The sequence below is a fragment of the Pogoniulus pusillus genome, chromosome 13 (genome assembly GCF_015220805.1).
Source record: "Pogoniulus pusillus isolate bPogPus1 chromosome 13, bPogPus1.pri, whole genome shotgun sequence".
Classification (NCBI taxonomy): Eukaryota; Metazoa; Chordata; class Aves; order Piciformes; family Lybiidae; genus Pogoniulus; species Pogoniulus pusillus.
In genome coordinates this window covers 19,817,252-19,839,327 of record NC_087276.1, presented here as the reverse complement: position 1 = coordinate 19,839,327, position 22,076 = coordinate 19,817,252, and the positions used below count along the sequence as shown (strand labels likewise).

At 49.8% G+C, this 22,076-nt stretch overlaps 1 protein-coding gene across 8 annotated transcripts in view; it reads left to right on the top strand.

The window, feature by feature from the left end:
- The window catches only part of TNRC6A (trinucleotide repeat containing adaptor 6A), a 51,169-nt gene that overhangs the window by 795 nt on the left and 28,298 nt on the right, over positions 1-22,076 (top strand). For 7 of the 8 annotated variants that reach the window (XM_064153321.1, XM_064153316.1, XM_064153322.1 and 4 more), the window contains exons 2-5: positions 61-108; positions 2,517-2,552; positions 11,948-12,038; positions 14,885-14,906. In XM_064153321.1, coding sequence (XP_064009391.1) covers positions 61-108; positions 2,517-2,552; positions 11,948-12,038; positions 14,885-14,906 — 197 coding nt within the window. The remainder of the gene's footprint in view (positions 1-60; positions 109-2,516; positions 2,553-11,947; positions 12,039-14,884; positions 14,907-22,076) is intronic. The other variant, XM_064153317.1, reaches the window with a different exon arrangement.

The following is a 22,076-nucleotide window of genomic DNA, read 5'->3' as shown; positions in this document are numbered from 1 at the left end:
CTGTTTTGCTTTGTGCTGCATTACTGTTGACATGGAAACCAACACCACTTTCTGTTCCAGAGAATTGGAAGCTAAAGCTACCAAAGAAGTCGAAAGAAAACTAAGCAGGTAAGATGCTCATTGAAATTCACTCCCACTGCTCAGAACGAGAGTTGGCCTTGGGCTAGGAATCGTTGTGGGCTTTATCGGGAGCTTTAATCTCATGTTAATTGTAAGGATAAAAGGGGGAAAAAAAACACGCACACAACAACCACCAACTTGAATTTGGAAATGTCCTTCATTGCACAGAGCAACCTCTGCGAGTTTAATTAATTCTGTAGACTAAACACCTCTTACTTCTGCACAATAACAACGCCAGGTTCTGTAATCGGGGTGTGGGGGGGGGTGAGGAGGTAGGTTTTTAAAGAGAAAAACAACTTACTCTGCCCTGGGTTGCAGCAGTACCTAACAACTAAAACAAATGTCGAAAGCTCTGTTTCCTTTTTTGTGGTGGTGTTTTTTTTTCCCCCTATAGAGTCGAAGCAGATAATGTTGGGAGGCAAGAAACGGTTGGTTTAGGCAAGGAAGGTGTTTTGATCTCAGCTAATCTCTGTGTTGCTCTCTAACTGTTAGGCCTTTGCCTCTTTTTCCCTCCCCCTCCCCCCCGGAGATAAAGGTGGGGAACTTGTCCTTGGCATGAGAACTTTGTGGAATGGGCAATGCCTGTTTTCAGTTCCTTAGCTCGGGAGTAGAGAGTCAGGGGTGATGATGTTCATCAGGGGTCCTGATGTTCATCAGGGGTCCTGTGCCAGTGCTGGGCATCACTCCTGGCTTTCAGGAGTTCTTTCTTCTGCAGCCTTGATGTTTTTAAAAGCACAGGGGCTTTCTTGAACGTGTCCACTTCTTGTGGTGTTTCCATTCATGTGTTGTGACTCTCCTGCTGCTTCCTTCTCGTGTCCTTTTGCAATTAGACCCTAAAGAGATTTTAACTGACAAACTATTAAAGGGAGTTCTGCGAGGGCTGATTGCAGTCTTCTGAAGCCCCAAACATGACCAATAAAATTAACTTCTGGTACCTTGCTTTGAATCAGTGTCCAACTTCCAGACTGATTGATGCTTACACTGTGAAAACTGTTTGGCTCTCCCCTGCTGCCAGTGTGTGTTTGTTCTTTTTTTTGTTGCTAATATGCTGAAGCATGGAGATTTTTTTTTCCATTTCCTAGCTGAAATCCATGGAATCTTTTAAGATCCTTGTAGCATCTTACTTTTAAAAGAGCATCAGGGTTACTAAGTGGGTTTGACTCGAAGGGAGTGATTTAAAATTGCAGCTCTTTAAGTCATCTCTCTACAGAAGGTACCAAAATGCTGTGTAATAAAAAAATAAATCCAGTGAACTCAGAATTGCTGTGTGGAAAGCCCTCAGTGCAAGCATGATGCTAGAAGCAGTCTCAGAACTGTTGCTCAGGTGGGCAGAGTGCAGAGTTCAAAGCAAGGTTCTGGGGTAAGTGTTAGGAAGTCAGCAGAGCCTCTCATTTCCCTGCCCTTCAGAGGATCTCTTGTCACACTGGCAGGCGTGGCAGAAGGTGGCACAAGTGGCAGGGGAAGTGAAAGTAAACTGTGAGCTGCCTGAGCTCAGAGCTTTGGAGGCTGGAGACAGAGCAAGGGTCACTGATAAGTGCTGCTGTGCAATGGGCCTCTGGCTTTGCTGCCACAGAGCGGGTACTTTGTTGGAAAGATTCACAGCTGGCTTTTAACATTCACTCACTAGAGACCTGGTTTCTAAGTGGCTGATGTTTAGTGAGGGAGTTCTCGTCCTGTAAGCACATAGCCTGCTGAGCCCATGGCATGCCTGCTCTGGAGACACCTGCCCAAGTGTTTTCCTGGTGGAGAACTCAATAGAGGCTTCATCCTTCCTCGGGTGCTGTTGTTAACAGCATTTGGAAAAGGGCACAGTTCTTCTCTTGGGAGGGGCACACAGCCCCATCCTGCAGCTTTGCTAAATCTCAAGTGGCAGAGGTGTCTGGAGTGGAACTCCACAGAGTGCTGGCATTGCTCATGGTTATGCTGAAGTCACCTTTGGAGCTTAGAAGCAAATGATTAGCAACTGTTCTTTATCTCTCTAGGAATATTGGGCCAGGCTTGTGACAGGAGAAGTTATTGAGCTTCTCCTGCAGCCTGCTTGGCCAGTGGGAGTGATTCCTGCTTTATAGTTAGGATTAGCAATTCGCCTTGTTGGGCCCTTTGGAAGAGAAGCTTCCTGTGGTGTGTGCTGTTTAAATCACAACTGTGCCCAGTCCTCTGCAAGTATTCCTGGACTCCAAAATCAGTTTAGTGCTTGATTTGTGAGAGTGGCTCAAACAGATCTATTGCATAATGTGACAAGTGAGATGTCAGCTGTTTGCTTTGCCAAACCACAACTGCCCCTAATTAACTGGAGAAATGTCAGAGGGAAATTTGCTTCCAATCAGGAGCAGTAAAAGTCACCATTTAGTTGTTCTGCTTTAAGAAATAACTTGTTGATTCTGTTTGGTAAACAGGGCTGTCCTGCCTCATTTATGTGGAGCTGAGAGAAGGTAAATAATTCTCTTTGCAATTCTTCCTTTGAAGAGTTTGACTCTGCCTTCACCATGGTAGGGTGGCTTCACACACTGCTTTCATTCACCTGTGTCCTGCGTCAGGGATTCCATCTCATCAGCTGCAGCCTGTCCATGTTCTGGGAGAGCAGCAAACTTTTCCCCTGAATCATTATTTCATCCATGCGTGCTACACTGAGCTCCTGCTGTACAGTTTGCTTACTCTTCCATCTTAGAGGAGCTGCCACATTGCCATCAGCCTTTTCTTAAGTGCTGTAGAAGAAACATGAGATGGCTCAATGATAGAGACAGAGAGAGGTAGTGAGGAGTGGAGCTGTTGGGATTTCAGCAGATGCTTTTCTGGTGGGATTACATGGGTTACTTTTTCCTGGAAGAGCTTATGGGAATCATAGAATCCTACAATGGCTCAGGTTGGGAAAGACCTCAGAGCTCATCTGCCCCTGCCATGGACAGGGGACACCTCTCGACTCAGCTGCTCGAGGCCTCATCCAGCCTGGCCTTGAACACCCTCAGGGAGGAGGAATCCACAACCTCCCTGTGCAACCTGTTCCAGAGTCTCACCACCCTCATACTGAAGAACTTCTTCCTCCACTCCAGGCTAACACTGCTCTCCCTCAGCTTCAAACCATTTCCCCATGCCCTGTCTCTAGACACCCTCCTCATGAAAAGTCCCTCTGCAGCTTTCCTGGTGGATCCCTTCAGGTACTGGAAGGTGTCTGTAAAGTTCCCCTTTGCCAGCAGGGGAATAGAGGGGATTCTGTCTCTTTGCTCTGCTGAGGCTCTACTTCAAAGACAGTTCTGGTGTCCCCAGCATGAGGACACAGAGCAATTAGAGTGAGTCCAGAGGATACCATAAAGATGATCCAAGGTTTGGGAGCGCCTCTGCTATGAGGATAGGCTGAAGGAGCTGAGGTTGTTCAGCCTGGAGAACAGAAGCCTTCAGGCAGACCTTAGAGCAGCCTTCCAGTAAGTGAAGGGGGCTACAAGAAAGCTGCAGAGGGACTGTTTGCAAAGGCCTGCAGTGACAGGTATGAGGGCAGTGGTTTGAAATGAGAGAAGAGCAGATTCAGATTGATATGAGGAACATGTTCTGCACCATGACAGTGCTGGAACACTGCAACTCCCAGGGAGGGAGTTGAGGCTCCATCCATGGAGGTCTTCAAGGTCAGGCTGGGCAAGTCTCTGAGTAGCCTGCTGTAGCGGAGGATGTCCCTGCTGCCTGTACAAGGTTGGACTGGATGACCTTTGGAGGTCCCTTCCAACCCAAACCATTCTGTGATTGTTTAGTGTTGCTACTGGAGTCTGCTGTGTTTAGATGATAAAGCTCCTGGGAAGGAGATCTGCTTTTCGCCTGTTCACGGAGCAGTGAGCATCTCGGATGAAACTTGAGGTGGAACTATGAGGGAGATCCTGCCCAGAACTAGAGCACATTTTGTATGCCCTGCTTCTGTTGAGCTACCTTCTGTAGTGGGACATGAGAAAGCTGAGCTGGGAGTGGTTGGAGTTCTGTCACTGCACTTCCAGGGTGATAATTTAAACACTGAGGCATTTAAAAGCAAAGAGGAAAAGAAAGTATCTGACACACATTTACTACTTAATTATTCATGGCAGTAATTGGTTCAGTTTTTAGCCTGGCAGCACCTCTTGAATGCATTAATAGCTGGAAGAAAGCAACACAACAGCTGGAAGTGAGTGGGGCTGGTTTGTTGCAGTGCCTGAGGCTTGCCTTGCTCCTGGGCAATGTGCTATGAGGGTTTGGTTGGCAGAGCATTTCCATTACCCAGCATCACAAGGCACTTCCCGGAGAAGAGCAGCCTGAGAGGGGATCTGCTCAGTGCTCAGCAACAGCTAAAGGCTAGGAGACAGAAAGATGGGGCCAGACTTGTCAGTGGTGCCCAGGGACAGGACAAGGGGCACCAGGCACAAACTGGAGAGCCCAGGAGGTTCTGTCTGAGCTGGAGGAGTTGTTTGGTGCTAGGGTGCTGGAGGCCTGCAACAGGCTGCCCAGAGAGATTGTAGAGTCTCCTTGTCTGGAGAGCTTCCAACCTCACCTGGCCATTGTGATCTTGGGCAAGGTGCTGTGGTTGCCCCTGCTTGAGCAGGAGAAGTTGGACTGGATGATCCCTAGAGATCCTTTCTAACCCAACCTGGACATTGTGCACTGCACATCAGAGTACTGGCTTCTACTTCATAAGCTTTGAGAGCTCTTTGGTGTAGTGTGCTGTTGTGAGGAGCACTGATACAGGAGCTGAAAGATTTGATTTTAATCCAAAATCCACCTTTTATTATTGATCTGTGGGCAATGCTGGGTTTGTGTTCATGGAAACCGAGGAGCCGCTGGCAGTTGTGTGTTATTGTATCGTTTCAAAACACTGAAAGATGAGGGAACTTCTGTAGGTCATAACAGTTAGCAAAACTTAAAATTCACACATTCACAGACTGCATCAGGTTGGAAGGGACCCTCCAAGGTCACCTTGTCCACCCACCCTGCGCTTAGCGGTGATACCTCCAACTAGAGCAAGGTGCCCTGGGGCGCATGAAGTCTGATCTTGAATGTCTCCAGGGATGGGGCCTCAACCACACCCCAGGGCAGCCTGTTCCACTGTCTCCCCACCCTCATTGTGCAGAACTTCCTCCTGATGTCTGACCTAAATCTGCCCTGCTCCAGTTTCAAACCATTGTCCCTTGTCCTGTCACCTCAGGCCCTTCTGAACAGTCCCTCCCCAGCGTTCCTGTAGGTCCCCTTCAGATACTGAACTGCAGCTCTGAGGTCTCCCTGGAGCCTTCGCTTCTCCAGGCTGAACAGCCACAACTCTTCCAGCCTGTCCCCATAGCAGAGGAGCTACAGCAGACTGTCGGAAGATTTGTGTAGAGCATTAGACTCAGGGTGGTTCTGTGGTGCTTGCATCCATCATGTTACTGTCCTGGCAGGGCTATAGAGACCTTTCCACTGCAGACCCTTCAGTGTGGCTCTAGCACTGTCCCAGCAGTGAGTTAATGTGTCACCAGATCAAGAGCAAACGGTGGCCAGGGTTTGGTTCTTTCCCCAGAAGAATTCTTTTAAGTATTTGGCACTGGAACTGTTAATAGTAGTTTCAAAAGTGACTCTGGGTGATCACTTCTAAGTCTTACTTATATGCTTGCTCCATGTAGTATGTGGGTGGAAGGCAAACATACATAGTGAGCTCTTCACCCTCAGTCAGTAGCACAGGCCCAATAAGAGGCTGGCCAGTTGTGTACCTGGACTCCTGGCCACCAGCAGAGTGCTTCCCCTGCATGATCCCTGCCTGCTGGTGGTGGAGCCCATGTGGTGCTTGGTCACTGGATCTGTTTGATATGGAGACCACCACGATGCCACCACAACCCCCAGCATGCTTTCCAGCCCTTGAGCTGCTTCAGAGAGCACCGGAGCACGGGAGAATCATTCCCAGCCCCAAGGCTGGAAGCAAAATATCTTCAGAGCTGTGCTAGCTCCATCTTGTGGGGCCCTGTGCCTTCAGGTGGCTTTGAAGGCATCTGCTCCAGGAGGTGCCAGCACCTTCAGCAGCTCTGCTGCAGGGGCAGTGCCCACCCTCAGTGCTTGGGGATCCCAGGGAGTGGTTATGCTGTGGAGGTAATGTGGGTTAGATGCGTGCTGGGAAACTGGCCTGGGATTTTGACTTGCTTCATTTAAGTGCTGAAGGGTTGCAGGTCACGAAGGAAATAAACAGTGAGCTCAGTGCAGCAACAGGGTGCTGGGGCTGAGATCTTAATCTGTGGCAGACTGCTCCTCCCCACCATAGTTTCCTCGGTGAGGTGACCAGAGCTGTGGTGTTACTGTGGCATCACAGGGTTTGCCTGTGTGTTAGCCAGCACAGAGAGCACTTCCAGCAGTTACTGCACCCTCAGTGCCCCTGCCAGGGAGTGTGCTGGTGCTGGATTGTCCTCACCTCTGGTGGCAGAACACAGCTTCAGTGTCTATGCCAGCTCAGGTGGTTTAGACAGTGCCCAGCTGGAGCTTTGAGAAGTAATCTTTTCTCCAGAATTAGTCCAAGTTGATTTGATACAAGCACTGCCTGAGCTGGTGCCATTTGGAGCACTGCAGCTTGTTTGCAGCTCCCAAGACAGGTGACAAATGAAACTACACCAAACCCAGACTAGCACTGGCAAAACTTAGGACAAGTAGCAGTGAGTGCTGGCTGCAGGTGAGAAGTTGGCTGCTTGTCATTTCATGGCTTGTGGTGGTGACAGTCATCATCTGCAAGACTTCATGTTCAAAGTCACCCAACTTTACAAGGTGCTTCCTGGAGAAGAACAGCCTGAGAGGGAGTCTGCTCAATGTTCAGCAACAGCTAAAGGATGAGGGGTGAGAGGATGGGGCCAGGCTCTTGTAAGTAGTGCCCAGGGACAGGACAAGGGGCAGTGGGCACAAACTGGAATCCAGGAGGTTCCAGCTGAACAGGAGGAAAAAATATTTGTTGTGAGGGTGTTGGAGGCCTGGAGCAGGCTGTCTGGAGAGGTTGTGGAGTCTCCTTCTCTGGAGAGCTTCCAAACCCACTTGGCTGTTGTGATCTTGGGCAGGCTGCTGTGGGTGCCTCTGCTTTAGCAGGGGTTGGACTGGATGATCTCCAGAGGTCCCTTCCAACCCCACCATGCTGGGATTCTGTCTTGCCAAAGTGATAGCTTGTCCTCAGAGATTATAAAAAGCCAAACCCCAAATTATATATTTTGTGATTACATGGGTTGAGGAAAGTGCTTTGGGAATTTGGTTTGTTCCCCTTATTCAAACAAGAATGTTGTGAACAAGAGGTTCACAGTAGTGGAGGAAAACAGAAATAAAGAAATAAAAATTAAATAGGCAGCAGAAAGACAAAGAAAATACAACAAACCCAGAAGACCCCAAACAAGCAAACATCCAAACAAACAGACAAACCCTCCAATAATAACTAAAAACCAACCCCAAACAGACAAAAAAAAAACTCCAACCAAACACAAAACTCAACCCAAACCATTTTAAGCTAAGTAAGGATAAGTATTTCTCTGCCAGTGTGTTGAAGTGCTGCAGCTCTCAGCAGCTCCTGCCTGTGTCTTCTCAGAGGCACTGAGTGCAGCCCCTCCTGGGCTCAGGATCCCTTTCCATTTGCTCTGGCTTGACAGTAAAACCCCTTTCAAGCTAAGCTCTTCATACTCTTCAGGCCTTTGCTCCAGGCTCCCCTCAGTTATCCAAAGGGAAGGCTGAGGTTTGCCTTTCTGCTAGCAGCACTGAACCTTCAGCCAGCTGATCCTCCATGAACCTCCTCTGCAGGTGTTCTGGTGCAGGTTGGGTGGCTGATGTGGGACAGCAGAGGCTTGGGGCTGTGACCTTCATACGGATCAGGATTCTCTGCCATTGCTGTTTGGCCAGCTGAGGAGTTGTGGTCAATGGGACAGAGTCTAGTCAGAGGTCTGTGTCTAGTGGTGTCCCTCAGGGGTTGGTAGTGGGACCAGGCCTATTCAGTACGTTCATCAAGGCCTGTGTGAGGACACAGAGGGCACTGGCAGGCAGTTTGCTGATGACACCAAACTGAGAACAGTGGCTGACACCCCCCAGGCTGTGCTGCCTGGACAGGCTGGAGAGCTGGGTGGGGAGGAATTGAATGAAATCCAACAAGGACAAATGTAGGGTCTTGCATCTGGGGAAGAACAACCCCATGGACCAGTAGAGCCTGGGGACTGATCTGTTGGAGAGCAGTGTAGGGAAAAGGGATCTCAGGGTCCTGGTAGACAACAGGATGTCCATATACCAGTAGTGTGTTCTTGTGGAGAAGAAGGCCAGTTGCAGCCTGGGGTGGATTAGAAGGGGAGTGGTGAGTAGGTCCAAAGATGTTCTTTACCTCTGCTCTGTCCTGGTGAGGCCACAGCTGGAATATTGTGTCCAGCTCTGTGCCACTCAGTTCAAGGAGGACCTCAGGGAACTGCCTGAGAGGGTCCAGCACAGAGCCACAGAGATGCTGAAGGCAGTGAAACATCTCCCTGCTGCGGAAGGTCTGAGGGAGCTGAGTCTCGTTAGCATGGAGCAGAGGAGCCTGAGGGCTGCCCTCAGTCATGTTGATAAAGATGTGCAGGGCAGCGTTGGGAGGACAGAGCCAGGCTCTGCTCAGGCATGTCCAGTGACAGGACAAGGGCAATGGGTGCAGGCTGGAGCAGAGGAGGTGCCACAGGAACACATGGAAAAACTGTGAGGGTGTTGGAGGCCTGGAGCAGGCTGCCCAGAGAGGCTGTGGCAACCTGTTGCAATGTTTCAGCACTGTCATGGTGCAGAACATGTTCCTCACATCAATCTGAATCTGCTTTTCTCTCATTTCAAACCACTGCCCTCATACCTGTCACTGCAGGCCTTTGCAAACAGTCCCTCTGCAGCTTTCTTGTAGCCCCCTTCACTTACTGGAAGGCTGCTCTAAGGTCTGCCTGAAGGCTTCTGTTCTCCAGGCTGAACAACCTCAGCTCCTTCAGCCTATCCTCATGGCAGAGGTATTCCAGCCCTCTGATCATTTTCACAGCCTCTGGCTCCAGAGCTGGCCACAGCACTGCAGTGAGGTCTCACCAGAGCAGAGGAGTAGCATTGCCCCTCTCCACGTCTTGGGGTGACAGGACAAGGGGCATTGACTTTGAGCTGGAAGAGGGGAGCTTGAGGCTGGAGAAGGAATTCTTGACAGTGTGGGTGGTGAAACTCTGGAACAGGTTGTCCAGGGAGGTTGTGGATGCCTCTTCCCTGGAGGTGTTCAAGATCAGGCTGGATGAGGCCTTGACCAAGCTGTTCTAGTGGGAGGCAGAGAGGTTGGAACTGGATGATCTCTGAAGTCCCTTCCAACCCATTCCATGATTCTCTGCTAATGGCAAAACTTGTCCTGAGCTCCAGGTGCTATTCCCGGGGGGTCTTCATGTGTTCTGGGCTGGTTTTGCCATGTTTTTCTTAACTACATGAAACCGGAGGGATCACAGGGTCATAATTTAGTGCAAAGTGATGCTGCGGTGGAATGTTCCAGAGATCTTGGTGTGTTGGTTGTTAGCGTCTGCACTCTACCAGTCCAATGTAATCTTGTCGATTTGGCTGCAGCAGAATTCCCCAGTTCCTTCTTTTTTTTCCTTCTCCAGACAAAACGCTGCTTTGCACTCCGTCTCTGCTTGCTTTTTAACCTGCTGCAGCTTCCTTCTAGGAGCAGAATGATTTCTCGGTGCCGCTTTTGTGTGTGACACTGAGGTTTGTTACACAAATCAAGGCACTGGTGGCTTTCTCAACTCCTAGGATTCTCCTCAGGTCGTTAGAAATGCCGTCAGCAACCTTTTGTTCCAGTGACAACCCCCTCACCACCCCCTACCACCCCCGCCCCCGGCAATGCACCATCCTGCAGCCCTGCTGCACTCCCTGCAGCAGAGGTGGAGAACCTGTGCCCACAGCCCCTGCTCAGTTTGCTGCAACAACTAATTCAGGTGGCAGATAAGCAGGAGCTGGACTCTTTCCCAGGTGCTCCACAGCCTAGCAGGGATAAGTTTCAGATGGGTTGCCTGTCTCTCACAGCAGCAGCCTGTCCCCAGCTGTCATCTCTTGCTGAGCTCTGGCAGCTCAGCTCAGCTCCTCTCGATGTGCACACCCAGTGCCGAACAGACCTGGGGATGGCAGTGACCTGGGCTGAGGCTGCTGCTTCCCAGTGATCACTCTGGCTTACAGCTTGCTCCTTTCTCGGATCTAAGCAGCCTTTGGAAGATATAATGTCATGGGAAGGTGCCAGGAATTCCCATTGCACAACCTGATTGTGATGGGGCTTTTTCCTGGGGTGAGCTCGGGACAAGGTGAGCAGAGAACTGCTCATGGGCCGTATGTAGCCTTGCCCAGCAGCACATAGCAGCTGTGTCACACACAGGGGTGCGAGGCTGGGAGAAGAGAGGGGCTGGGGACATGATTTCTGGTCATGGGAGGGAGATACAGGACTTGGCCTTTCCAGCTGGAGTAGATGTGTCTCATTCTCAGTGGTACTTGAAGAAACAGGCTAGTTCCTGCTGACCCTGACAGCCTGCAGGTCTGCAGATCCTCCTGCTTCTTGTCTCCACCTTCTCCCTCTTGACTCGCCTTTGCTGCAGGCTGTTTGTAAACGGTGGAGCTGCTGCTGAGCCGTCTGCTTGAGCACAGAAAGCTTGGTGCTAAGGGAATGGTTAGGGTTTGTTGTCACTTCTGTCACCTTGCAGCTCTGTCACTCATTGAAGGTGCTATCAAAAGCTCTGCTCTGGTAGCAGAGCAGGCTGGGTTCCTGCTGGTCCGTGTGTCCTTGCTGTCAGCAGTGCCTCCACACAGGCACATAGCCAGCTGTTAGCTTTCTGCTCGGGCAGGGAAGTGCAGGATGAGCTGTTCCTGCACAGAGGTGGTTAACATCAGTGAGTATGAGGAGGAGAATGCTTCAGGGAGACCTTAGAGCTGCAGTTCAGTATATGGGGAGGGACTGTTCAGAAGGGCCTGAGGTGACAAGGGGCAATGGTTTAAAACTGGAGCAGGGCAGATTTAGGTTGGACATCAGGAGGAAGTTCTGCACAATGAGAGTGGGGAGGCAGTGGAACAGGCTGCTCAGGAGTGTGATTGAGGCCCCATCCCTGGAGACATTCAAGATCAGACTTGATGTGTCCCAGGGCTGGCAGCTCTAGTTGGAGGTGTCCCTGCTGAATGCACAGAGGTGGACAAGGTGACTTTGGAGGGTCCCTTCCAACCTGATGCAGTCTGTGACTCTCTGATGCAGGTTTCTGTATAGCTGCCCAGGAAGCAGAGCAGATGTATGGCTGGAAGAACCTATCAGCAGGCTGAGCCCAAGTGTAGTAAACTCTGTGGGTCACACCTTCACAGACTGCACTGGATTGGAAGGGACCCTCCAAGGTCATCTTGTCCAACTCCCCTGCAGTCAGCAGTGACACCTCCAACCAGGTCATGCTGCCTAGGGACACATCAAGTCTGATCTTGAATGTCTCCAGGGATGGGGCCTCAAACACATCCCTGGGCAGCCTCCTGTCAGTGCTGGCTGTGTGTGACTGGAGAGCTGTGGGGACAAGAGCTCAGCCTCAAACTCAGCATAGCAGGGAGAGAAATAACAGCTGAGATTGTGCTGACTTTTGAATCAGGCTCGTGTCTGCTCCTTCCCTCCAAGTTCTGGAATCAAAAGGCACTCACACCTAGCTCCACACTGCGTCTGCTCCTGGAGTTGTGTCACTTGTGATTTGCAGTGGCAGTGCAGAGTCCCTGCAAGGAACAGGATCCAATTAGAGGGAAAATTCCCCAGTTCCTTTTGTGCCATTGTGAAATAATTGTTCTGAAATGAATCTAAGTGTGTCCAGATTGTATTTTGGGAGAGTTAATTACAAACTGTGTGGTTCAGGGATTTAGTGCAAGAAGAGGAAGAACAGTTGATGGAAGAAAGGAAAAAGAGAAAAGAAGACAAGAAGAAGAAGGAAGCTGCTCAAAAAAAGGTAAGTGCAGCATGAGAGGGATCCCTCTGCTTCAGCACCAGGAACTGCTGCTTTAGCTGATCTCATTCTTTGGAGTGTTTGAATCTTTAAAGGTAGCCAGTGGTGCCCCAGCACCTTCACTGGCTTTGTGTACAGCTCCTGCAGATGTTCAGTGTTCTTCAGAGGTGATCTTCTTTCTCCTGATGGGCAGCTGAAATGGTTTCCTGTGTGAAAACTTCCTCGGTCTTGGTGCTTTAATTAGGAGAATAAAATTTCCTTTTCTTTTAAGATGATGGCTTTTAGCTGTATCCTTGCCTTCCACCTTCCTGGCTTTCTTGCCTTCCACTTTCCTGGCCTCCTGGCCTTTTTTCCACCATCCTATACTTCACTGTAAAAACATGTCTTCTCAACTTGTGTTAGGAAGGATGAAGAGAAATGAAAGTATTGACAGCAGAGATGTTTTTGGATGGAAACATCACAGAGATGCTTGTAAACACTTGAGAATTTCTGTTCACTGTCAGGATATTGGTCATGGACATTGATTGATTCTAAGTATTGACCCTGAGCTGCAGTGGTGCTCCTAAAGCTGGTTTTGAACCTGTGTCTGTAGCAAAGGGAAGCTGTTTAACAGTTCTGCCTCGTTTCCATAGACTGATGCTGGATATTTGTGGTAGAGTCAAACAATCTGTAGCTGGCTCTCCCTGTTTGGCCTAGCTGAAGGTGCCTGTTGTGCACCTATGCAAAATCAGGGCTGTCTAATCCTGCAACAAACCCAAACTGTGTGGAGGGATGCTCCTAGGAAAGGCATTTGCTCATAACTCAGAAGGAGAGATTCTTCGGTAGCTGACTACAAAGCTCCTGCATAATGTTTTGACCTCAGTTGGAAATTTGGAACTTGTTTTCCTCTTGGAATTCTGTAACCAGAAGTTGCAGTGGGAAAGGAGCTAGGCAACTTGGAGGGCTGGAATCTTTACAAGAAATGATCCTTCAGACCTCCTTCAGTGTTCCCCAAATTGATTTTTGTCAGGAGTTCGAGAGTGAAATTTGTAGAAGAACTAAAAGCATAAATGGTTTGTGAGTGGAGAGAGCAGACCTTTGCCTAAGACAGGAGGTTTGCTGTGAAGCACTTCCTAGTCTGTTCTTTAGGAGCTCTGGGGCTTCACTGATGTGCTGCTGGACTTCCTAAGGAACAGAAGCTGGAGTTTGTCAGCTTCATTTGTCAAGAACTGAAGCAGCTTCTATTGCCAAAGGAGGAGGATGCTGCAAGGATGCTTGAGTGCATTCCTGAAGGAGCTTAACCTTGATCCAAGAGAAGACTGCTCCACAAACTCATAGCAACAAACAGCCGGACTGTTAGAGAAGACATCCTAGTGCAGGTGTGGCTAGGTTGAAATGAGATGCCCCAAAGGAGAGCAGCTGAGGAGGGGTCTGTGTTAGCAGAGGAGTTGGTGTAAGGGGGATCAGATGGACTGAGCTGGACATGAGCATGGTGAAGGCATTGTGCAAGCAGCCAGGGGCTTGGTTTTTGCTTCCTTAATCCCAGGGGCTCATGCACTGCTGGTGGTGAATCTCCTCAGAAGAGATTCCAGAGGCATCTTAGTCTGTAGATATTTTTAGCAATCTCTAGGAGCATAAATAAAGAAATAAAATCTTATGCTCAGGGTTTCTGGGGAGCAAGATCTTTTGCCAGCTTAAGAAGATGGAAAGGGGAGGTTTCTGTTGCTGTACTTTGGATTTCCTTAGGAGCAGGGAGGCTACAGCACTGAGTCGTCATTGATGAAGTTCCAGCAGTCCACCTTGAGGTGCTGATGTCTGAGTCCAGCCCAGTCTTACACCACCTCAGGCAATCAACACATTTTGGTTACATCCACAGCTGCTTTTGTCCTTCTTCTCACAATTTTACTTGCAGACAATCAGATCCTCAGCAGTGACACAGAATGCTTGCATGCTCTGAACAGCTGGAATATCGGAGTGAAAATAGGCTGGGCACAGCTACCACAGTGACTGCATCCAGCTACATATCTTGCTTGGGCTGTGGTGTGTTTGGAAAGTGCTGAGAAAACTTTCAGGCAGGAAGATCCAGATTTGTGGTTTTGAAAGGCCTTCTCTGAAGGGGATTCCTTTGTTTTATATAGTTATATGCCAGAAATGTTTCTGTCCTATGATAAAGTTTTATTCTGTCAGGTCTCTCATCGTGGCCATATCCCAGGTGTACCCAGTGCAGTCTTGAAGCTTGAGGGGGAAGGTTTAGGCTGGAGATTAGGGAGAAATTCTTTCCAGTAAGGGTGGTGAGACACTGGAACAGGTTGTCCAGGGATGCCCCCTCCCTGGAGGTGCTGAAGGCCAGGTTGGATGGGGCCTTAAGCAACTTGAGCTAGTGGGAGGTGTCTCTGCCCTGGGGCAATGAGGTGTGGAACTGGATGAGCTTTAAGGTCCCTTCCAAACCATTCTAGGATTCTGTGAATCTTGGAAATTAAAAATGTGAAGCTTTTGCCTTTGCTTCCTTAGCTCCTTTCCGTTTCTGAGTCTCTCCCTCCTCCCCTGCCCTCTCCTGCAGTAAAAGTGGTGATGGCTTTCTGCTTCCAGGCACAGTTTTTAACTCGCTTCAAACATCTTCATTTGCAAGTTTAATTCAGTCTGTTTCATGTAGTTATCTTTCAAATTAATTTTGTCTTCTCTAACATTTAAACAGCTTTCTAGGCACAAGGAATAATAGGCAGGGGGTGGTGAGAGAGGCACTTCTGAAGCAGATAATTAAATAACTCTAAAACACTTGAAAAGAGGAAAGGCAGAAGCTGCTCTCTAGCACGTGTAGTTTTCTCTGCACCAATCACTGACTCTTCTTTCTTTTTTCCCCCTCCTTCTAGGCCATTGAACAAAAAATCAAAGGTAAGTTACTTGAATTTCTATCCCTTGTATTATTTCTGTGGTTTTAAATCTGGTCAATCAAAATGTTCACCTAAAATCTCTCCTCAAAATTAAATGCTGGGCTCCTTGAAACTTCAGCTGCACTTTTTCCCACCACAGAAGACCAGAAGAGGGATGGAGCAGGGTGTTTGTTTCAGGGCTTGGGGTCTCCTGTTCTTCCCTTCTCCATTCTCAATTACTTGAGCAGCACCAGGCATATCCGTATCACCCTGAATTCTTTTCCTTCCTCGCTTTTTTCCTTCCACTTTTCAACTTTCTCTGAGCAATGCACAAAGAGCCCAAGTGTGCCCATGTGTAGATCCCACAGTGGGTCTGTTTGAAGCTTCATTTGCATACAGTCCCAAGTGCAGCTGTGGTTGGGACCTCTTGATGGACAATTGCTGGGTCCAGTTTTAACTAGTGCACGTGGAGGATCCATCCTCATAGATCCACTAAGGAAGTGTCTGAAAGCACAACACAGTGTCTGAAAGCTGTGATGGGGATGTCCAGTGGCAGACTGGGAATGTTGCAGTCATTCTGAGCAGCTGTGGAGCTGAGATCCCCTCCATTCCCACCAGCTTCCATAAAGGATGCTTTTCACTTTCTCCTTCTATTCTCCCTGCTCCTAACCTGTTAGTTGGGATGTGGATAATAATTGCCCAAATGATCCTGTGGAGTACTGCTGAATAACTGTTTTGTGGGGCCATAGGCTTTCATTTAATACTTCCTGGAGCAGTGGTGGAAGCAGGAGCTTTGAGAGCCCCGTGTGGCAGAGCCTCTTCTTCTCCAGGCTGTCCTCCCCTGAGCTCTTCCAGGCTGTCCTCTTGGCAGAAGTGTTTTCTTCTCTATTTTCCTGCCCTAAGGCTTCTAGGATGGTATCTCCTACTGAATGAACTGTGCAGGTGTTCGGGTTTATTCTGAAGCAATCAAACACATCTGAGAAGCTAGTGAGGAAGGAAGGTGGGAGAAGGCTTCATCCATTTGGAGTGAACATTTGACCTGTGTACTCACAGCAGCCTGGCATCCACGTGGCACAACAGGGACAGGGCTGCAAGTGACTAAAAATAGCCTGAGGAGAGTAGGGCAGCAATGCTCAGTAGCACCTGGTGGTCATCTTCACATGGAGAGAAAATGCCTGGCTGTGCGAGGACAGAAAGGTTTTTCTCTTGGGGTTCTTCTCTTCATTTTTTTCATCCTTTGCTCACAGGCCTGATGTTTAAATGTTAAGTCCCAGCTTTAATATCCCATTATTGCTAACATCACATTGCAGGAAATGGAGCAGGAATTTAGAGCTGTCACAGAAGCAGAGGCTGGCAGGCCTGAAGAAGAGCAGACAACACCAGGGTTAGAGCCAGGACTTTCTGCAACAGCTCCTGTAGGAACAGAATTCCTTGCTCAGGTTGCACCGAGCTCTGTCATGGGTTCACCAGGGCTGCCTGCTTGCGTTCAGGATGCAAATGAATGATTCATTAGCTTCCAACTTTCCATCACGGTGATGTCTTCAATAATTGATTCTGTGCATGGGCTGGAGGTAAAATACAGGAGCGTAGAATCCCTTAAATTATTCAAAATCAGCTTCCTTCAGCAAAGAAGCTGGTTAAGTGGTGGAGGGAGCTGAATTTGGGGGTCCAGGCTGCTGTCGCGGGTCTCAGTTGATGCCTTGGATCTGAGCTGAGTTTGGATGGCTCCAAAGTGCTGGTTTAGCTAAGGCAGAAACTACTTCTGGAGCAGCTAGCAGTGTGCATGTAAAACTACATAACTGCCTTCCAGAGAAGTTAGTGCTGATTTTTTTTTTTTTTCCTTTCTTCTGCTGTTCAGGTCTAGGAATAAAAGTAGATAAAAGTACATTAGAAAGTCAGTGAAAGTCACAAAGCTGATGGCAGTATGAATGCTGCTGGTCCAGGCAGCACCTAAATGCTGTAGGACGGTGATGCACAGTGCCTGTCTGCCATTCCTGTGGATTTCAGATACTCCAAACCCACCTGGTTTTGTCCAACTGCTTTTATTGCAAGAGGGAAGAGGAAGTTCCCAGGGCTTGGAGCTGAACCTAGCCTAGAATGGCTAAGTGGAAGGTTTCTGTGTGCAGCAGCCAGCAGAACAAGCTCGTGCATCCACAAGTGCTCTCCAAGTGCTCTTGTACAGGGTGTTTGGGAACAAAATAAGCATCACTTGAAAGTCCTTGTTTGTGGAGAACCCTGGAGAATTGTCAGTGGTTGTGGTATGGCGAAAGAGGTATTTTTGCTGTGTTTCATGTCAGTGCTGTTAAAGCCCAACAAACCAATCCATTTACCCTGACTTTCCCCTCAGGCAGGATTCTGCAAACCGTTCTGTGGCCACCATGAGCCAAGCGCGGAGGAAATTGCTTTCCAGGAGGAATGTTGGGGGTTTGATTGTGTACACTGCAACAGTCCTGGTGTGCTTCTGCAGGGTGGGGTTGTACTAGGAGGTGAAGTAGCTTTTTGCACGCTGAAATGTCTGCACACAAGACCCCTAACACTGAGCAGGAGCACTGATGTGCTTGGTTGTTCTGAGGGTGTCTGCAGAACAGCGCAAGAACAGCTCTGAGCCCCCAGTTCTGCCTTTGTGGAAGCAGAAGGCACTGCTTTTATTGCAGGAGAGAATCCTCTTGGACTCGCTCACTGAAATGGAAAGTGCTTTAAAAATAGCAGGGTGTGGAGTCGAAATCCTTGACTCACATTTCCCACCTTGGAAAACTTCTCTGCAGAGCCGCCCGAACGCACCAAGTCCGCATCTGCTCAGCTTTGGGGTTCGGGGGGGGGGGGACACACTTCCTAACTCTGCTTTTCCTGATTGGGAAAAACTCTTCTGTGAGCTTTGAAACCCGGGGAGCAAACAGCAGAAGGGCAGGGGCGGGGAGCGCTGGCAGGGAGCTCACCTTGGCGCGGCTCAGCAGGGGTTAATGCCTTGGCAAACGGCGAGAGATTTTCCAGAGCCGCTCTCCGAGCTTACAGCTGCGGCCATTTTTCCAGCACGAAAATTCTAGCACCACATCTTCCGTGTGGCAGCTCGAACGGCAGCCTGCCTCTGTGTGCGGGGGTGTGTGTGTGTGTGTGCCCTGCAGCATTCCACCACTGACAACTCCTCGGGACGTGGCGTGCAGGGAGAAGAGAGGCTCTGCAAAGCCCAATGGAAGAGCTCAGCTCCAGCAGCGAGAAGAAACCTTTCAGTGACAGCTTGGGTGCTGTTCTTTGTGTGGTTTAGGAGGCGATTTGATCTTTGTCCGCGGGGTTTGGAGCCAGCCAGAAACTGTTTTCCATCTGCATTAAAAGTTCCCGGAGCAGCAGCAGCTGCCTTTTTTTTTTTTCCCCTCCCCTTGGCGGGGGAGCTGAGTCCTGGGCCCCTGCTCCAGGAGGAGTTGGCAGGCGGCTCAGGAGCCGTAAAATGACACCATGCTGCTCCTCCATTTTCTCATGAAATCCGCAGAGTGGGGAAGCAACACAAGTTGGAAGCGCCTGGCTTTGGAATCTGTAACACCCTCACTTCAAGCCACCCCCTTGCTCTGTGGGTTTTTGCAAAAGCAGGTTTGTTCTTTCTGGAAAAAAAAAAAGAAAAGAAAAAAGAAGGCTTGTTGCGTTTTAATCCTCCTGGCTGGAAGCTTGCCGTGGCTAGTGAAGGAAACCGAACTTGCCCAGGGGCTTTGCAGGCTGCCGGTGTTGTCTTGCTGCTTCAGGAACAGCTCGGAGTGAAGCGGTGCTGTGCCGGAGGGCAGACTTCTCCCTAGCCGCTTGTTTAGGGCGAAATCTTCAGGAGCATGCTGAAAGGGCTGTTGGAATTTGGGATATTAATGCGGTGCTTAAAGTCTCTGAGAAGTTGTTGGGCCAGCAAATGTTGGACGGGAGAAGTTGTGCAGCTGTAAAGTCCGTGGTGCTGAGGGGGAAGCGCAGGCAGGGGGATTCTGTTGCGCTTTGATGGTTTGGGTTTGCAGGGGCCGCAGGAATGGAAGTTCGGCAGATTTCCTAGAATCCCTGTGCTTGCTGGTCCATTTCTGGCTTTTTTTTGCTGGTAAAAAGAGCTCCCATTTGCTAAGAGGAATAATCAGGACACGGAGAATAACGTTTTCTTAACCTGAAGCCTTGTTCCTGTGGTAGCCTCGGGGCTGCCTCGGCAGAAAGCAGCTGCTTGAGTTGCGCCCTGATGTGGTCCAAAGTGATTGGATTCCCTGCGAGTCCTTTGCAGTCTCTTCTCATGGCCACTTTATCCTAACCGAGCTTCAGCTAGGAGGGGAGATCTGGATGTTGTTGTGCTGCTGAGCTGCCCTTAGTGTGCTGCTGCGGCTCTGGATGTCCTGTGGGATGGCAGAGAGAAAGGGTTTTGGCTAAGAGGGGAGTGGTGAATGGAGGAGAGTTGAGTCTCTCAGTGCCCACACTGTGGGGTGTTGTGTGCTGGGTTAACAGGCCTGCTTTCCACTTCAGCTGATAGGAAACAAAAACCTCTAAATCCAGTGTGCAAGGCTGAGGGGTGTCTGTGACCAAGTGGTGTCATTCCTCACTATGTTGGTGGCTTGCTAATGCCACACTGGCTGCAGAAAGGGTCTGGCTTCTGCCTGTGACTGTCAGCACCCCTCAGGTGTGGGCTGGACTCTGTCCATTTGCACATGTGAGTGTGGCAGAGCTGTAGCATGGACAGAGCAGAAGGGAGTGGGCTGCCCAGGGAAGGGAGGTGGTTGAGTCACCAGCCCTGTATGTGTTTAGAAGTCATTTGGATGTGGTGCTTGGGGGGTATGGTTTAGGGTGCATCTTGTGGAGTAGGGTTATCAGTTAGACTTGGTGATCCTGAGGGTCTTTTCCAACCTGACTGTTTCTGTGAAAGTGAAGCCTTGGGCAATTGTGACACAGCTTGGGCTGTGCACAGAATTCCTCTGTTCTTGATTTCAGAGCTTGCTGCAGTGCCTAGGCCACAGCAACCTTCCGAGTGCTCCTGCATTCACTTGGTGACAGATTCTGAGCCCCTCAAAGGCTCAGTCTCTTTGCCAGTTCTCTTCTCATGCTTCTGAAACCAGGAGGATTTGAACAGTAGTGGAAGGGAGTTCATTTGGGGCTTCTTTGTGGTTGTGAACTGGGGTTTTGCTTGTGATTTGTTGTGATGTTACAGGCATCAAAACATTGTGCAGAGGATCTGCCTCTGCTGGGGAACAACCTGAGCTGCTGGTGTCTGAGGGGGTGGTGGGGAGTTTTATCAACCTGCCAGTTTCTCTCACAGCTTTTTGAACACCTTCTGTTCCCCCTACTCCTTATGTTAAATTGATGGATAGCTTTGGCCATTCATTTTCTCAGCTCTGGCCTTCTCCACTCAGCTGTGAAATGGAGAGTGCTGGGTCACTGCTGGCAGGGCAGGGAAGTGGGCTGGGAGCACCTGAAGCTGAGGCTGTGTAGTAGGGAGAGGAGAAGGCTGAGAGGGGATCTGATCAGTGTCTGTAAATAGCTGAGAGGTGGGTGCCAGGATGAAGGTGCCAGGCTCTTTCAGTGGTGCCCACTAATAGGACAAGGAACAATGGGCACAAGCTGGAACACAGGAGGTTCCACATCAACATGATGCTGACCCCTAGGTGACATTTCATTCCATGCTTGTGTCTTTCAAAATAGGTAACTGGGTGGTAGAGCAGAAATGAAAAGAAATTCTAGTCGTAAGTGGCACTGTTCCAAAGGATGCCTTAAGCTAAAGCTTGAGTTTGTTTAATCTTTTATGCTGTATTCAGGTGAATCTGTTCCTGCAAGGGAATGCTGAGATGGTCTTTAAGCAAATCTAAAGACGTGGAAAAGCCCCAGAAAATGCTATTTGCAGTCATGTAGGAACCATATCACTACTGCAGGCACACTAGGAGATGGTGAAATGGAGCACAGCAGGGGAATGGTCCAAGGGTGCTGTTCCAGAGCCTCCAGTTGTGGGTGTTTAGATGCTGCCGACCAGCAAAACTGAAAGTAAGCCCAGCCCTGGAGCACCTGAACTTCAGCCCCAGCTCTGCCGGGGAGCCACCCTCCCCAGCAGGGCAGGGCAAGAGCATTACTGCTCGTTTGCCTCAGTGTCCCTCTGTCACAGCACACAGGCTCAGTCCGTGGTCTGTGCGATACCATGGAGCAGGTTGGTGCAGCTGTCTCCTGAGGAGCTAATGAGAAAAACACATGGGGTGACTTTAACCTGGGTCACTGTGTCCCTCTGGCTGTACATGCCCAGAAGGGTGATGTTACTGGGGAGGGAGTGACCTGAAGCTAGGAGGAACCTCTCTGTTTGCCACCAGAGGAGTAGTGTTACCAGGCTGTGCCCCTGCTGTTAGCAGTGGGAGTGCCACATGGATTCCACTGTTTTTCTTCAGCTGCTGATTTGGTTTTGTGAGGCTCTGAGCAGAAGTGGTGACCTGACCACCTCGATGTGTCAGTGCTGAGGGAGGGCATTGCCTTGGGAAAGTCACACTGCTTGTGGTCATGCTTTGTGTGGATCTGTCATCCAGGGAAGCTGCAAAGTACCTGAAAGTATCAATAATGTAAGAGGTTGGCAGTGCAGCTGTCCACTCAGGGTGGTGGGGGTGAGTGGCAGAGGCACTGGGGAGCACACAGCCAGTAGCTCCCAGTATTCCTTCCCATAGCTGAGCCCTGAACACCCCCATTCTTTGCACCATCACTTCTGCTGCGGGTAGAGATAGTAAGCTGAGTCTGGGGGATTGGTTCGCAGCTGACCTCTTCAAATGCTATGACCTTCACCTTGCCCTGAGGAGGCCGAGCTGCTAGAGCTGAGTGGTGCTGTGGTGTTGTGCTTGGCACTGGACCAGCGCTGGCAGTGTCCTGCCAAGCCATGCATGGGGCTCCCTGTGCTGCTGTCTCTCCTGCTGGCAGCAGACCGACCTGGGGGGCTTCCTGCATGTCCCTTTGTGTGCTGGGGGCTTCACAAGGCATTTTGTAGGGCCTTTTCTCCCTTTTTTAGAGCAAGAGCAGAGCACTTCTCTGCAAGTAACACTTTGGTTTCCTACTGCAGTGGGGTTATGGGCTGTAGCACCTCAGTATTTGAAGAGGGTTTAAATGCTGCAGGAGCCTGGCAGAGGGGCTGCTTTGCCTGAGAAGGCTGCTCAGAGCTTGTTAGCAGGATCAGCCTTTAGCTGGAGTAAGGCAGCAGTAGCAGCAAGGCACTTCTGCTCTCAGG